Genomic DNA, 16,000 nt, shown 5'->3' with positions numbered 1-16,000 from the left:
AATAACGAAACAGTGCAAAATAACATAATAAAATCAAACAGAAAGGGCAAAGCAATATCATGTGAAGTCCCTACTATGTCTGGCATACTGCTGATGGAGATCTGGTTGAATGCCATAAGGGACACCATATGGAGGGATGGAGAGGAGAAAATTGGCCTTGAAACTCATCCCCATTGCTCACCCTATTCTAATGCCTTTTTAGAAGCCAGCTTGCTGTGGAATCAGACAGGGGCCTATTTTTTTCCGTAATTCTATGCAAAATAAGTCTCTCCAGAACTTTGTAGAGGTGGCACAACAGGGAGATTGGTCTGTAGCTTTTTGGATCTTTAGTCTTTGCTTGGCTTCAAGATGGTGATGACTCTTGCTTTCCTCCAGATTTTGGGGATCTGACAGGACACAGTACAGTTGTTCATCGGCTCCAACAACCAGCGCCTTGCTTTTGGACCAAAGTTCTTGATTTGTTCCATCCGTAGATCATCCAAGCCAACTGCTTTGCCATTCTTACATTTATTGAGGGCCATGTCCAATTCAGTAGATGTAAAGGGTTCATGGAGGTTGTTGTTCTCAATCTCTTGTTGTCTGGCTATTGGTTTCTTTCCTACTTTGGTGGTAAGGTTGGGTTTCCCATTCTTCAAGAGTTGGTGTGCTATCTGATCTGCCTTTATGTTGGCATGGGTATTAGTTTGTGAGGGGTCATTGCTCAACCGTCTTAGCAACCTCCACGCCTTCTGGCTTGAATCCACGACATGCGAGTACGGAGAAGAGCAAACCACTGACCACCTGCTGCAACGCAACCTGAGCCCTGCTACATGCACAATGGAGGACCTTCTTGCGGCAACACCAGAGGCACTCCAAGTGGCCAGATACTGGTCAAAGGACATTTAATCAACTACCAAGTGTGCAAAATTTGTGGTTTTTTTATCTGTTTGTTTATTTTTTTCTGTTAGAAATGTAATACAATGGTATGGTTGCTGATGACATGATAAATAAATACCCTATTCTAATTCACATTCATTGATTACACCCATCCTTCCATAAATTGAGAATACGTCAAGAAACATCTAACAAAGAGAGCAGATATGGTGCATATTTGACCCATATTTGGTTCAAAGACCACGGCACTGGTTCACCATCCTGGAATCTATATATTGTAGAAACCGAGGCCACTTGATGGTTGTGGGCCTTTCTGTGAAAATATGAGAGTGGAGGCATATTGTTTTAGCTTGATCTAAATCCTTTAAGGCAATTCAAATACCTAGATTCATGAATAACAACCAGACTCACCCCCTCCCCGGCCCCCAGTCCTCTCTGTAGGGAGAGAACATAGCGTTGCTCATGCAGCGGCAGCTCTGCCATCCATTTCGCCGGGACCTTTGAGATCCGCGGCTGACATTAGTGATGACCCAAAAGCCACCATACTTCACTGATGACTACAGATTGTCATAAAGGCATAAGCTGTGCTGGAGGTCAAAGCTATTCTTCAACAGCATGCACGCACAAAAAGATCAGGCTCTTTAAAGAAGCAAAGAAAAGAGTCTAAGAGTACAAAAATAGCAGGACTGCGTGCAGGAAGAACACAGACCACCGAGAGCGGGTGATTTTCCCTCTTTTCAGGTAAAAGATGTGTGTCTGGTTCTTCTTGATCTCTCTCTCTCTTTAATGTAATGAATGATAAAAAAATTCAGCTGGGCATTTTGTATTGCAGCTAGAAAGGGACTTGTAAATGTCAACTTGGCTGGATCAGATCAGTCAGCCATCCGATAGATGCTGTCAGACTCATGGAGTGGTACTGATCCAAACCTTATTTGCCTAGGCGATCCCTCGTTATCTGAGTAGGATAGTCTTCTAAGATCAATGTCCTGGCATTGGATCCGTAGCTGACTGTGGAGCCCAATTCTTGATCTGCATGTTCTCCCGCATGAAGGCATTGGTTTCCAGATAGAAGGCGGTCCCAGTCGGGGTTGGCTTGACGCGCCTTCCTCTTGGCACGTTTCTCTCTTTCGGCCTCCATTCATGCCTCTTCTAATTCTACATCACTGCTGATCACAGCTGACCTCCAGCTGGAGTGCTCAAGGGCCAGTTCTCAGTGTCTATGCTAGAGTTTTTGAGGTTGGCTTTGAGCCCATCTTTTAATCTCTTTTCCTGTCCACCAACGTTCTGTTTTCTGTTCTTGAGTTCGGAGTAGAGCTACTGCTTCGGGAGACGGTGGTCGGGCATTCGGACGATGTGGCCAGTCCAGCAGAGTTGATGGCAGAGGACCATCGCTTCAATGCTGGTGGTCTTTGCTTCTTCCACCACGCTGACATTTGTGCGCCTGTCTTCCTAAGAGATTTGCAAGACTTTCCAGAGGCAATGCTGATGGAATTGTTCTAGGAGTTGCATGTGCGTTCTGTAGACTGTTCACATCTCGCAGGCATATAGCAGGGTTGGAAGGACAATAGCTTTATAAACAAGCACCTTGGTATCCCTACGAATGTCCCGATCCTCAAACACTATCTGCTTCATTCGGAAAAAAAATGCTGCATTTGCAGAGCTCAGGTGGTGTTGTATTACACTGACCCAAGCCATTTTGCTGTCTAAGGCAAGAGACAAGATGATGACAACTCCCCCACCCCACCATGCACATACACATACCCCAAAAGTCTGTCATATCCAGATGGGAACTGGACTACCAGGTAACTTGCTTCTACCAGGCATCTTGAGATTGGTGGTGGGGAAACACTGTGGTGAAGTGATTTTTGGTTGGATTAAGATTCTTGCAGTATGTATGTGTGTCTTGCCATCTACTGACTCAAGGCAATCCCATTAATTTCATAGGGCAAAGACTATTCAGAGGTATTCAGCCAGTTCCATCCTCTGAAATAGGGACTGTAGTACCTAATATTCTTTGGTAGTCTCCCATCAAAGCACCAACCAGAGCTGACCCTGCTTTAGCTTCCAAGAACAAATGGGATCTGGTGCCCTTTCCTGAAGGCCCTCTGGCAGACCAGGGTTCACCTATGGAATATCAACATGTGACCTTGGGCAACTTATGCTCTCAGCTTCAGTTGAAGGCAAATCTGGTTATGAAAACCCAGTCATGGGTTCACCTTATGGTTGCCGTAAATCAGAAATGAAGACAAACTACATTAGCCACATATCAGTGACTGGAGAGTCGTTTGCGTCCTCATCATCACCATGACCATCACCATCATCATCATAATCATTGACTATCACTCGCAGCCGAGTATGATTGCCTTCCAAGTGTAGGGTCTTGGAGGTGGGTCCATAGATGTCTGTAGTGACCTATTATTGATCTGCATTTTCTTTCGCAATGAGGATATTGATTTCCAGATGAAAGGCTGTCCTAGTCAGAGTTGGCTTGACGTGTCTTCCTCTTGGAACATTTCTCCCTTTCGCCCTCCATTTGTGCGTCTTCAAATTCTGCAGCACTGCTGGTCACAGCTGACTTCCAGTCATGGGTTCACCTTATGGTTGCCATAAATCAGAAATGAAGGCAAACTACAATAGCCACATATCAGTGACTAGAGAGTCGTCGTTGTCGTCATCGTCATGGTCGACTATCACTCACAGCCGAGTACGACTGCCTTCCAAGTGAAGGGTCTTGGAGGTGGGTCTGTAGGTGTCTGTAGTGACCTATTATTGATCTGCATGTTCTTTCGCAGTGAGGATATTGATTTCCAGATGAAAGGCTGTCCTAGTCAGGGTTGGCTTGATGCACCTTCCTCTTGGAACTTTTCTCCCTTTTGCCCTCTATTTGTGCTTCTTTGAATTCTGCAGCACTGCTGGTCACAGCTGACTTCCAGTTAGAGCACTCAAGGGCCCAGGCTTCCCAGTTATTTAGTGTCTGTGCCACAGTTTTTATGTTTAGCTTTTATGACCACCTTTAAATATCTTTTCCTGTCCACCAACATTCAATTTTCCATTCGTGAACTGAGAGTCAAGTAACTGCTTTGGGAGATGGTGATTGGACATTCCGACAACATGGCCAGTCCAGTGAAGTTCATGGAGAAGGGTCATAGCTTTGATTCTCTTCCAGAACACTGACATTTGTCTGTCTTCCCAAGAGATTTGCAGGATTTTTTGGAGGCAACACAGATGGAATCGCTCCAGAGTTTCCTCAATCACACCTGAGGATAGCATTCTCAAGCACACACTGGAGAGTATCCTCAGTCACACCTGAATGCAGGAAGCTAGTTTCAGTAGCGTAGTAGATCTTCCACTTAGAAGAGGTAGGGGCACAACATGAAGGCAAATGTTGAAAATGCTTTTTTTTCACCCAAGAGAACATCTCACTAGATGAATGGTGGTGGTGGTAGTGGTTGGGGAATCTGGAGGAATTATAAGAGGAGGGAATTGCTGCTGCTTTCCCCCCATTCACCCTAATGATATGGGCAGTCTGTGATAATTAACATTTAAACTGTGGGAATTCAATACCACATGATGGAGTGGTGGTGTTTAGCTACATCTAACTTCCTTCTAATGCAAGGTTCCTATATGTCACTTCTTCAAATCTCGACAGCATTCTATTCAAATTATTTTCATTGTGCAGAATAAAATAATGTCTATTGGGCTGTTGTAGGTTTTTTCGGGGTATATGGCCATGTTCTAGAGGCATTCTCTTCTGACGTTTCGCCTGCATCTATGGCAAGCACCCTCAGAGGTAGTGAGGTCCTCCACCCCACCATGCACATACACATACCCCAAACACATACCTCACTACCTCTGAGGATGCTTGCCATAGATGCAGGCGAAACATCAGGAGAGAATGGCTCTAGAACATGGTCATATAGCCCTAAAAAAAACTTGTGCTGGCACAGTAGTGCCAGGAGATTTGAACTCCTTTTCTTGCACTGCTAGTTTGCATGAATCTATATAAGCCATGCATTTTGCAAACAGGTAGCTTCCCTCACATTGCAATCATAGGGCCAACAACCTGTCTATCATCGTTAGAATTTTTAGACCCGCCCCTTTTTCCAGGGTTTTTGGAGGGAAAGGAGGATCTTTGTTCAGTCTCGCTGTTTGAAGCCTAAAAGCAGGACGTGTGGGATTCTCTTTCCCACCTGCACAAACGCTTCACTTCTCACAGCTCTGCTGGGGGAAAAAGAAAGGTTCCACAGCTTTTGCTGGGGAGTAAAGAAATAGTTCCAACAGCCTTTGTGGAGAAATTAAAGGACACCTGCCAGCTTGGCAGATCTACAGGAACCTTGCCTGGTAAGGGACTACTCGGACTGTCCATAAAGCAGCTTGGAGCTGGGAGTAGAGGCCTCACGCCAGCAAGGTAAAGAGAAATTGCCCAGGGAGGGGTCAAAGGATTTCCCTAAGGAAGAAAGGAACAGTTTACCACCAGTTGCCTGTCCCTTGATAGCAGATTGAGGAAGCTACTGGTTTTCCAAGGTTATAAAGCGTTTAATTCATTTGTTTGAAGATTTAAGCCCAAATAAAGAACTTTGTTGAACTTATTTTGAGTCTCAATAGAACTTTGTGTTGGGAAATCTAAGGGGCCCTTCAGCTGAGGCACCCCGGCGTCCCGTTGGGCATACAGAAGGCACGTCCTGTAAACAGACATTATTTCAGGCCCTGCGTGCGACAGCATAAACCTACAACAACCCAGTGATTCCGGCCATGAAAGCCTTCGACAATACATAATGTCCATTATTAGAAGAATTTACATAATTAAAATTAGAACTATGCTGAATCTCCATGATGTGAATCAGGAAAATTCAGCAGGTTAATTGTTGCATTTTTTTTTTTAAAAAAAAATCACAATTCCACTTTCACGACAGGTTTTATAGTTCCAGCAAATCTGACCAAATCAATCCAGGGCAATGTATAAAGTGCTGGTTTCAGAAGAGTGGGGCCCAAGATGAAATCTCTGCTTGGTCTTGGAATGTATCATGTGGCCTTGGCCTACTGCTGCCTTGCAGCAATTCTGTCTTGGGACTTGATCGCATAAAGGAGACAAACCAGCAATGAAGGAGGACAGAGTATTGATGACCGTCCCTATCACCCAATGCAATGCACATCTAATTAAAGGTCTGTCTCCTCCGCACAACCTATCCTTCCCTCAATAGTAAAGGTAAAGTCTAGTTGACACTAAGTCTAGTTTTCCAAGATCAGTGTTCTGTCGGTGGGTCCGTAGGTGACTGTGGAGCCCAAGTCTAGTGGAGAGTTGGCTGAAATGGTCAACCTTTTCTAATGCTACACCATTCTGGCATTGGAGAGGGATTGGCTGATGACTGCTGGAAGAGCACTTTGGTTTTCTCAATGTTCAATGACAGGCTGAGCTTCTCATATGCTTCTGCGAAGCTGTTTAGAGTGGCTTGTAGGTCTTTTTCTGAATGAGCACATATGACATTGTCATCAGCATATTGGATTTCTATAACATATATGGTTGAGACCTTGGTTTTGGCTTTCACTCTGCTGGGGTGAAATAGTTTGCCATCTGAAAGATGATTTCCACTCCCATCAACAAGATGAAGCATCATAGCGATGAAGATGGAGAATAAAGTTGGGGCAATAACATATCCCTATTTGACACCTTATCCCACCTTAAATGGGTATAACAACAACAACAACAACAACAACCCGTCATTAATAGCAGGCCTGAAAACGCACAGCAATCCAATCATAATCCCTGTTTAGTATGCAACCACTCAAAAATAAGCAAAGCCAAGTAAGTCGCCTTTCCCACTGCGTCTCTTTTCCCGCCAAGAGTTTGTCCGGCTTGTGTGTTTTTTTTCCTTTGAATGAAGAGGCGGCTCTCTCTGATAGGCTGACTTGGGAGGATTGCTAGCCAATCGCCTCCCTCCTTTGTATTCCCGCGTAGCCCCGCCCCGCGTTTGTGACGTAGGGTTCCCAGTTCCTGTCATTCATGCTTCTCAGCCAGCCACGTGACGGAAGGATTCCCCTTCCTGTGTTTACAAGAGGAATTGAAAGTGAGAGAGGAGGAAGGCAGCAAAGTTTGCAGGCCGAGAAAGAGGAAGGGGAGAGAGGAAAAGACCCTCTTCTTGTGTAGTAAGTAGCTGGCTTGCTGATAGGGAAATAAAAAGGGGGAAACAGTTCCTTTAGGATGCATCTACACTGGGGAATTAATGCAGTTTGATACCACTTTGACTACTAAGGTTCTGGAAGGGTGGGAGTTATAGTTTTCTAAGGCAACAACACTCTTTGACTAAGGGTCCTTCCACACAGCCCAATATCCCAGACTATCAAGGCAGAAAAATCACACAATATCTGCTTTGAACTGGGTTATTTGAGTCCACACTGCCATATATTCCAGTTCAAAGCAGTGTGGACACAGATAACCAGTTTAAGTTGGAAGGAAACTGACAGAGACCTACTTTAACACCCACAGCTTGAGTATCTATTTATCTGTCTCAGGCCCCTTCCACATCTTGTATATAAACAAAAATGTAATGTTTGTTTGTGGGATTAATAGAACTCAAAAACTACTGGGTGAATTGACATCAAGTTTGGACAGCATACACCTAACAACCCAATGTATGTCCTTCACTCAAAAAAAATAATTTTGTCATTTGGGAGTTGTAGTTGCTGGGATTTATAGTTCACTTACAATCAAAGAGCATTCTGAACCCCACCGACGATGGAATTGAACCAAACTTGGCACACAGGACCCCCCACGACCAACAGAAAGTACTGGAAGGGTTTGGTGAGCAGTGTCCTTTGGTTTTGGAGTTGTAGTTCATCTACACCCAGAGATCACTGTGGACTCAAACAATGATGGATCTGGACCAAACTCTACACGAATACTCAATATGCCCAAATGTGAACACTGGTGGAGTTGGGGAAAATAGAATCTTGACATTTGGGAGTTGTAGTTGCTGGGATGTATAGTTCACCTACAATCACAGAACATTCTGAACCCCACCAACGATAGAATTGGGCCAAACCTCCCACACAGAACCCCCATGTGGGCCACAGCAATGCGTGGCAGGGGACAGCTAGTAGCTGAATAAAATCCCACATTATCTGCTTTGAACTGGAATATCTGGCAGTGTGGACTCAGGGCCCTTCCACACAGTCATATAATCCAGAGTATCAAGGCAGAAAATCCCACATTATCTGCTCTGAACTGGAATATCTGGCAGTGTGGACTCTGGGCCCTTCCACACAGCCATATAACCCAGAATACCAAGGCAGAAAATCCCACATTATCTGCTTTGAACTGGAATATCTGGCAATGTGGACTCAGGGCTCTTCCACACAGCCATGTGACCAGAATATCAAGGCAGAAAATCCCACATTTTCTTCTTTGAACTGGAATATCTGGCAGTGTGGACTCAGGGCCCTTCCACACAGCCATATAACCCAGAATATCAAGGCAGAAAATCCCACAATATCTGCTCTGAACTGGAATATCTGGCAGTATGGACTCAGGGCCCTTCCACACAACCATATAACCCAGAATATCAAGGCAGAAAATCCCATAATATCTGCTTTGAACTGGAATATCTGACAGTGTGGACTCAGGGCCTTTCTACACAGCCATATAACCCAGTATATCAAGGCAGAAAATCCTACAATATCTGCTTTGAGTAGAGTTAACTGAGTCCACACTGCCATAAATCCCTGTTCAAAGCAGATAATGTGGGATTTTATTCCCCTGTGTGGAAGGGCCCTTTGAAACACTTAATTATGCAAGCTTTCAAAGCTTCTCTGGTTTCTTTCTCAAGCAAACAAAAGCTCAACTATACACAAGGGAATAAATGGGCATCTGTATCGAGCCATAAGTTAAACATCCACTGCTTTTTAATGTTTTTAAAACTCAAAGAAACTTGGAAAGCTATTGGTCTCAAAGGGGAAAACTTTGAGATGTAATGGGGAAAAGTTTGAAATGGGTGCGTAACAAAAAGCATACTGCACTTCTTAATAATTGCCCTTTTTTTGTCCCATAATAAGGTGAGATGCCTCCCAAAAGGAAAGGAAAAAACAACCTCCCTGTTCCTCTCCTGGAAGGAGTTATCCTGAGAGATAACGAAAAGAAAGAATGGAGACTTGGTCCTATGATTGCCCAGGGAGGATTTGGGCTGATCTACTTAGGTAACGTATCATTATGATCTTGGATGGCATTCCCCATCCCACAAGAAAGAAATAGTAATAATTTTGTAAAATGAAAGGAGTGTTAATTCCTTGGAGACTAGGACGCGGAACAATGGCTTCAAACTATAAGAGAGGAGATTCCGTGTGAACATGAGGAAGAACTTCCTGACTGTGAGAGCTGTTCAGCAGTGGAACTCTCTGCTCCGGAGTGTGGTGGAGGCTCCTTCTTTGGAAGCTTTTAAACAGAGGCTGGATGGCCATCTGTCAGGGGTGATTTGAATGCAATATTCCTGCTTCTTGGCAGGGGGTTGGACTGGATGGCCCATGAGGTCTCTTTCAACTCTTTGATTCTATGATTATGTTTACCCTAAAACTTTATTGTTGCTGGTACTTGGAGAGTGAAGGGAATTGTGAGAAAAAATGTGGGTGAAGGAGGCAGGAAGATGACAATCCTTTGAAGTAATCCTGCATTAAATAGTCATTGTAATTAGAAAAATGCTGTGGTTTTATGGTTTGCTTTGGCTTTGTCTGTTGAAGAGCAGGATTTTGGTAGGCTGTCTTGATCCTAATGCCAAACAAGGATATGAAATGAAAAGTGAAACTGTTGTGAACTGAATGACATCAACATTCTGATCAGCAAGCAATGGCACATTAAGAAAAATGATCAAGGGTAATTAATAGTTTAGCTCACCAACTATATACAGTACATCTGGGATTTGGAATATTTTCTTGGAGTAGAAAGGGACTCCAAAGTTCACCACAAACACCTTAAATATGACCTAGGCCCCTTCCACACAGCTGTATAAAATCCACATTGAACTCGATTATATGGCAGTGTAGACTCGAATAACCCAGTTCAAAGCAGATACTGTGGGTTAACTGCCTTGATATTCTGGGTTATATGTGCGGAAGGTCCCCTAGAAACAGATTAGTGACCTAACTATGAACACAGGAATCGGCCTATGCCGAAGCTAACTAGTGGCCCATCCATACCCCATTATTGTTAACACAAGTTGCATCTGCATTGTAGAATAAATGCAGATAAATCCTTCAGAATGATCGAATCATAGAGTTGGAAGGGATCTCATGGGTCATCCAGTCCAACCTCCTGCCAAGAAGCAGGACAATTGTATTCAAAGCACCCACGGCAGATGGCAGATGTTTAAAGCCTCCAAAGAAGGAGAATCCACCACACTCTGAGGCAGAGAGTTCCGCTGCTGAACAGCTCTCACAGTCAGGAAGTCCTTCCTAATGTTCAGGTGCAACCTCTTTTCCTGTAGTTTGAAGCCATTGTTCCACATTCTAGTCTCCAAAGCAGCAGAAAACAAGCTTGCTTCCTCCTCCCTATAACTTCCCCTCACATATTTTATACATGGCCTTTATCACGTCTCCTCTCAGCTTTCTCTTCTGAAGGCTAAACATGACCAGCTCTTTAAGCCACTCCTCATAGGGCTTATTCTTCAGACCCTTGATCATTTTAGTCAACCTCTTCTGGACACATTCTAGCTTGTCAACATCTCCCTTCAGTTGTGGTGCCCAGAATTGGATACAGTGTGATTCCAGGTATGGTCTAACCAAGGCAGAATATAGTGGTAGCATGACTTCCCTGGATGTAGACACTAGACTCCTATTTATGCAGGCCAAAATCCTATTGGCTTTTTAGCTGCTGCCTGATGTTGTTGGCTCATGTTCAAGTAGTTGTCCATGAGGACTCCAAGATCTTTTTCAAACGTACTGATGTCAAGCCAGGCATCCCCCATTCTGTATCTAAGTGGAGTATCTTGCCTTTCCCCCTGTTGAACTTCATTTTGTTAGTTTTGGCCAATCATCTCTCTCATCTGTTAATTTCATTTTGAATTGTGCTCCTGTCTTCTGGGGTATTGACTCTCCCTCCCAATTTGATTTTTTTCTACAAACTTGATAATCATTCCTTCAAACCCTTCATCTAAGTCTATATAAATAAAAATGCAATGTTGGTTTGTGGGATTAACAGAACTCAAAAACCACTGGACGAATTGACACCAAATTTGGACACGAGACACCTAACAACCCAATGTATGTCCTTCACTCAAAAAATTGATTTTGTCATTTGGGAGTTGTAGTTGCTGGGATTTATAGTTCACCTACAATCAAAAGCATTCTGACCCCCACCAACGATGGAATTGAACCAAACTTGGCACACAGTTCTCCCATGACCAACAGAAAATACTGGAAGGGTTCGGTGGGCAGTGTCCTTTGGTTTTGGAGTTGTAGTTCATCTACATCCAGATGTGGACTCGACCAATGATGGATCTGGACCAAACTCTACACGAATACTCAATATGCCCAAATGTGAACACAGGTGGAGTTTGGGGAAAATAGAATCTTGGCAATTGGGAGTTGTAGTTGCTGGGATTTATAGTTCACCTACAATCACAGAGCATTCTGAACCCCACCAACAATAGAATTGGGCCAAACCTCCCACACAGAACCCCCATGACCACAGCAACACGTGGCAGTGGACGGCTAGTCAATAATAAAGATGTTGAACAGGACCGGGCCCAGGACATAACTGTGCGGGACTCCACTCATCACTTCCTTCCAAGATGAAGAGGAAACATTGGTGAGCACCGTTTGGGTTCGTTCACTTAACCAATTACAGATCCACCTTACCATAGTTTTGCCTAGCCCACATTTGACTAGTTTGTTTGCCAGAAGGTCATGGGGGACCTTGTCGAAGGCCTTACTGAAATCCAGATACGCTACATCCATGGCGTTACCTTCATGTCTTGATTTTGCAGAGTTCTGGGGTTTGGAGTTTGGTGAGACATCAGCAAAACCTTTAAAAACTGCAGATCCCATGATTCCATAGTATTGAGCCATGGCAATTAAAGTAGTGTCAAACCGTATTGATTCTACAGTATAGATGTACTAAGTCTGGCAATAGCTTCCCAGAATTTCAAACTACTCCTCTCCTAACCTTGCCCGGGCATGTTAGCGATTGAACCTGCGCCTTCTGCATCCCAAGCATTTGCTTTCCTTTGAACTCCTCAGGTGTCTTCCATTTACATTGCATTGTCATACAGGTCTGCCTCAGTTATCCAAGTGGATATGTGCCTCCTTTAATAGTAAATTTGGTACTAGAGGCATGAATAATATGGGCTGAACAGGGATAGGTTCCTAACGTGTTTCAGCAAACCTTTCATGTGAACATAAACAATGTATGCAGGTGAAATGAAAGAATCCTGTTGAGTGAGTCTTGTGTAAGTTGAAAAAAAAAAGGAACTTTGGAGAAATACAATCAAAGAATATTCTGAACTCCACCAACGACAGAATTGGCTCAAACTTCCCACATGGAATCCTCATGACCAAAAGAAAATACTGTGTTTTCTTATGGTCCTTGACCACCCCTCTGACACCACCTTGCGACCCCCTCAAGGGTCCAGACCTCCAGGTTGAGAAACACTGATTTAGAGGGTGAAATGCATCTGGGACGAGAGCAGTTATCATTCCGAAATTAGTCCTGAAACTATGATAGATAAATGATCCAGGGTGTTAAATGGAACCTCCCCATCCAGAGGCAGTTTTGCCATTTCCTGGGGAGAAGCCAGTTGGAAAGACCTTCGACTTTATGCTTTCCTTCTGGATTTCCTAAGAGGCAGTGCTATAGTCACTGTTTGTGCAAGGAATACAGCTGGCTTCTTTGACACATTTCAATTGTGCAAATCATCAGGTGGAGATCTGAGTACCCCTTGCATAAGAAAACACTGTGAAATTAAAGGGGGCACCATGACTTGACAGGGTACTTGAAGACATATACATATACAATAAGGTAAAACAGTAAAAAACACCACATGTCATGCAAAACACAGATAGACACATGCACATACATGTCTATCTTTGTCTTGGATGACATTTTGTGTTTCCGTCTGTTTTGCATAATTTATTCTTGTTTTCCTAATCATGACGAGGGCTGTGCTTGGCACTGGAGCCAGGCCCCTGGACACTGTAAATCTTATTCTGTCACACTTCATCTATTTCAGCAGGCATGCTTCATGCTCTTTCAAGATGGTTTAAACCATTACAGTACATTAGAGATGTGGCCACATCTCACAGAGTTGCTTTGCTTGCTTTAGGGACGTCATATATGATTACCAAGTTGGTATTTGATCCTATTTTGGTTTTTATATTAGGTGTTGCTGCTTATGGATTTGTTGATGTATTTAGCATTAGGATTCTCAAACAAATGTGTACTTCCAAGCACATATTCAAAACTGATAGGCCTAGAAAGCATTTATATTTTGGGCATTACAGATGTTGTTGCACTGCAATTCCCAACAGCCCTCACCAGCAAAGCCAGTGGTAAAGAATGTTGTGAATTGTAGTCTAGGAGTATCTGAAGCGACACAGGTTTTTCCATCTTGATTCAAATGGAAACTGTAATTCTCATTCCTGTGGAAACTGTAATTCTTATGCCTGTGATGTCTCTTTTCTAGTACACAATGTAACATCCTTAAACAGTTCGGTAAGAGCTGTTTGATAGCAAATTGGACTGCCTTGGAGGCTGGTGGACTCTCCTTAAATCAACGGTTGGGTGGGCTTCTTTCAATAGTGCATACAGTTTGAATTTCTTCACACTACAGAGTTAGAGAAGATAATAAGAATAATAACATTTTATTTATATTCCGCCCTATCTCCCCAAGGGAACTCGGGGCAGATCACAGTACACGTATACGGCAAACATTCAGTGCCATTTTTGGATAGATAATACAAAGTCAGACAGGACAGAAGGAGGTATGTTGTATTGTCATCTGCGCCTTGGAAGGTTGTGCTCAAAATCTGGCCTGATAAAGAGTCATCAGCCCTCCTCCTGCCTCCTGGTCACCGGCATTTTCTGGTCATTTTCTTTCATGGTGTCGTAAAATAACTCCCCCGCTTGCTTTAGCGGTACGTAATTTCTTTAATTACAGTACAAGCTGTTTTTGGACTGCTTAGGTCAACAGTAAGCTGGGCTTGACAGTCAGCAGCTCACGCTGACCCGGGGTTTCGAACTGGCAACCTTTTGGTTGGTAGATCTTATCATTGCTGGTGATTTACCAGCTGTGCTAAAGTCCTGGCCCTTGTGATCCCTTCCAACTCTTCAGATTCTATGATTCTGTGATTCCTATGTATCTTACAAAGGTTGTGTGTAAATACTCTAATTTGTCCTCTATCTCTGATAATCATTGCAACTTCTGCAGCTGTTTAAGAACAAGGTCATAGACTCATATTTCTGTGTTAGATGATTCCACAGAAGTTTTGTTCTTGGCGGTATCACATAAGACGTGTGCAAGTCAATTCGCCAAACTGCTGCAAGGATGTGTATTCCTTTCTTAACCTACCATCAGACTTGTGGCAGGAGCTGTGTTGTGGAAGATTCTCCTGAACTTGTCTCATAATTGGCATCAGCGCCCTGTTGAAACTGGCGTGCCACCTTCTGAATGGGCACGGAGACAGGGTAGCAGATGGTCAGGAGCTAAGCTATGCCAGAAGTCACCATGCATAGCGCCGCTAAGCTTTCCAAAGCCCAGAGGGGCATCCAAAAATGCCGAAGCGCATCACTTTTGCTCCTAAGGTTAAAGTCAGCTCTGAAAGTCAAAGAAGAGTTTCTGTATCTAGAAGTGGCAACTTTAGTCCTGATATTTAGGAGAATTGTTTAAGCCCCGGAAAACCTGGTGATAGGTTCACCTTGGGGTTGCCCTAAGTTGGAAACATCTTGAAGGCAACCGACAACATAGAAATAAATTATCTTCAGCATTCTGCTGTCTAGCCTTAATAGGAATGTGCACACATTATTGAATGGGAGTAGTTTAAAGATGTGGATGAGATGCTTAAGACAGTTTCATCTAGGATACGATGGGAATCATGCCGCTCTCCAGATGCTGTTAGAGAGCAGCTTCCAGCAGCCCCATCAGTACAGGCAAAATGGGAGCTGTGTTCCAACAACATCTGGAGGGCAGGCTGTCCATTATTTAAAACGAGAGAAATCATGCCATTAGGTATGTAGGTGCACATTATTAATGTGTGAAAATTGGACAGTGAAAAACCTGGGAAGGAGAGAATCATTTCATTTGGAGGAGAGTTCTGTGGATACAGTGGACAGCTAACAAAACACATAAATGGGTTTGAATTCTCCCTAGAAGCCAAGCTAAGCTGAAACTATCATACTCTGGACATATGAGAAATATGACTAACTAGAAAAGACAAGTATTGTTTGGCCAAGGTAGAAGGCAGTGGGAGAAAACCCTCAGGTGGACAGACTGAATCAAGAAAGTCACAGCCCTGTGTTTCTAGGACTTGAACTGGCAGTTCCGGGCTCTCACTATAACTTGATGTTGACTTGACAGCAGTTAAACAACTGCTGCCAGAGTAGACCTATTTTATAGCAAGGGCTTAATATATAGGTCCTGACTTCCTGCTCATCAGTGGGTCACAAAGGATAGGAGGAGGGTGGCAAGACAGTAGCTTTATAAATAAGTACCTTGGTCTCCCTATGGATTTTCCAATCCTCAAACACTCTGTGCTTCATTTGGAAAAATGCTGCACTCGCAGAGCTCAGGCGGTGTTGTATTTCGGTGTTAATGTTGACTTTTGTAGAGAGGTGGCTCCAAGGTAGCGGAAATGGTCAACATTTTCTAACGTTACACCATTAAGCTGTATTTCTGGCATTGCAGAGGGATTGGTTGGTGACTTCTGGAAGAGCACTTTGGTTTTCTCGATGTTCAATGATAGGCCGAGCTTCTTGTATCTTTCTGCAAAGGTGTTTAGGGTGGCTTGTAGGTCTTCTTTTGAATGCACACAGACTATGTTACCTCCAGCTGACACTAATGTGTTATGACACACAGTTTGGAAAACTCTGCCCAAACTAGTAGTAAGGAATGTAGGAAGCTGGAGCCGACAACATCTGAAGGGTTATCTG

The 16,000-nt window shown here is 43.6% G+C and overlaps 1 protein-coding gene across 1 annotated transcript in view; it reads left to right on the top strand.

The window, feature by feature from the left end:
* The first annotated feature begins 6,846 nt into the window (after window positions 1-6,846).
* VRK2 (VRK serine/threonine kinase 2) overlaps window positions 6,847-16,000 on the top strand; it is a 90,748-nt gene continuing 81,594 nt past the window's right edge. The window contains 2 exon segments of the mRNA XM_067462815.1: window positions 6,847-7,015; window positions 8,921-9,063. Of these exon segments, the coding sequence (XP_067318916.1) occupies window positions 8,928-9,063 (136 nt within the window). The 5' untranslated portion in view covers window positions 6,847-7,015; window positions 8,921-8,927.

The sequence above is a fragment of the Anolis sagrei genome, chromosome 1 (assembly GCF_037176765.1).
Source record: "Anolis sagrei isolate rAnoSag1 chromosome 1, rAnoSag1.mat, whole genome shotgun sequence".
Taxonomy (NCBI): domain Eukaryota; kingdom Metazoa; phylum Chordata; class Lepidosauria; order Squamata; family Dactyloidae; genus Anolis; species Anolis sagrei.
This window is presented reverse-complemented; position numbering and strand designations above follow the sequence as displayed.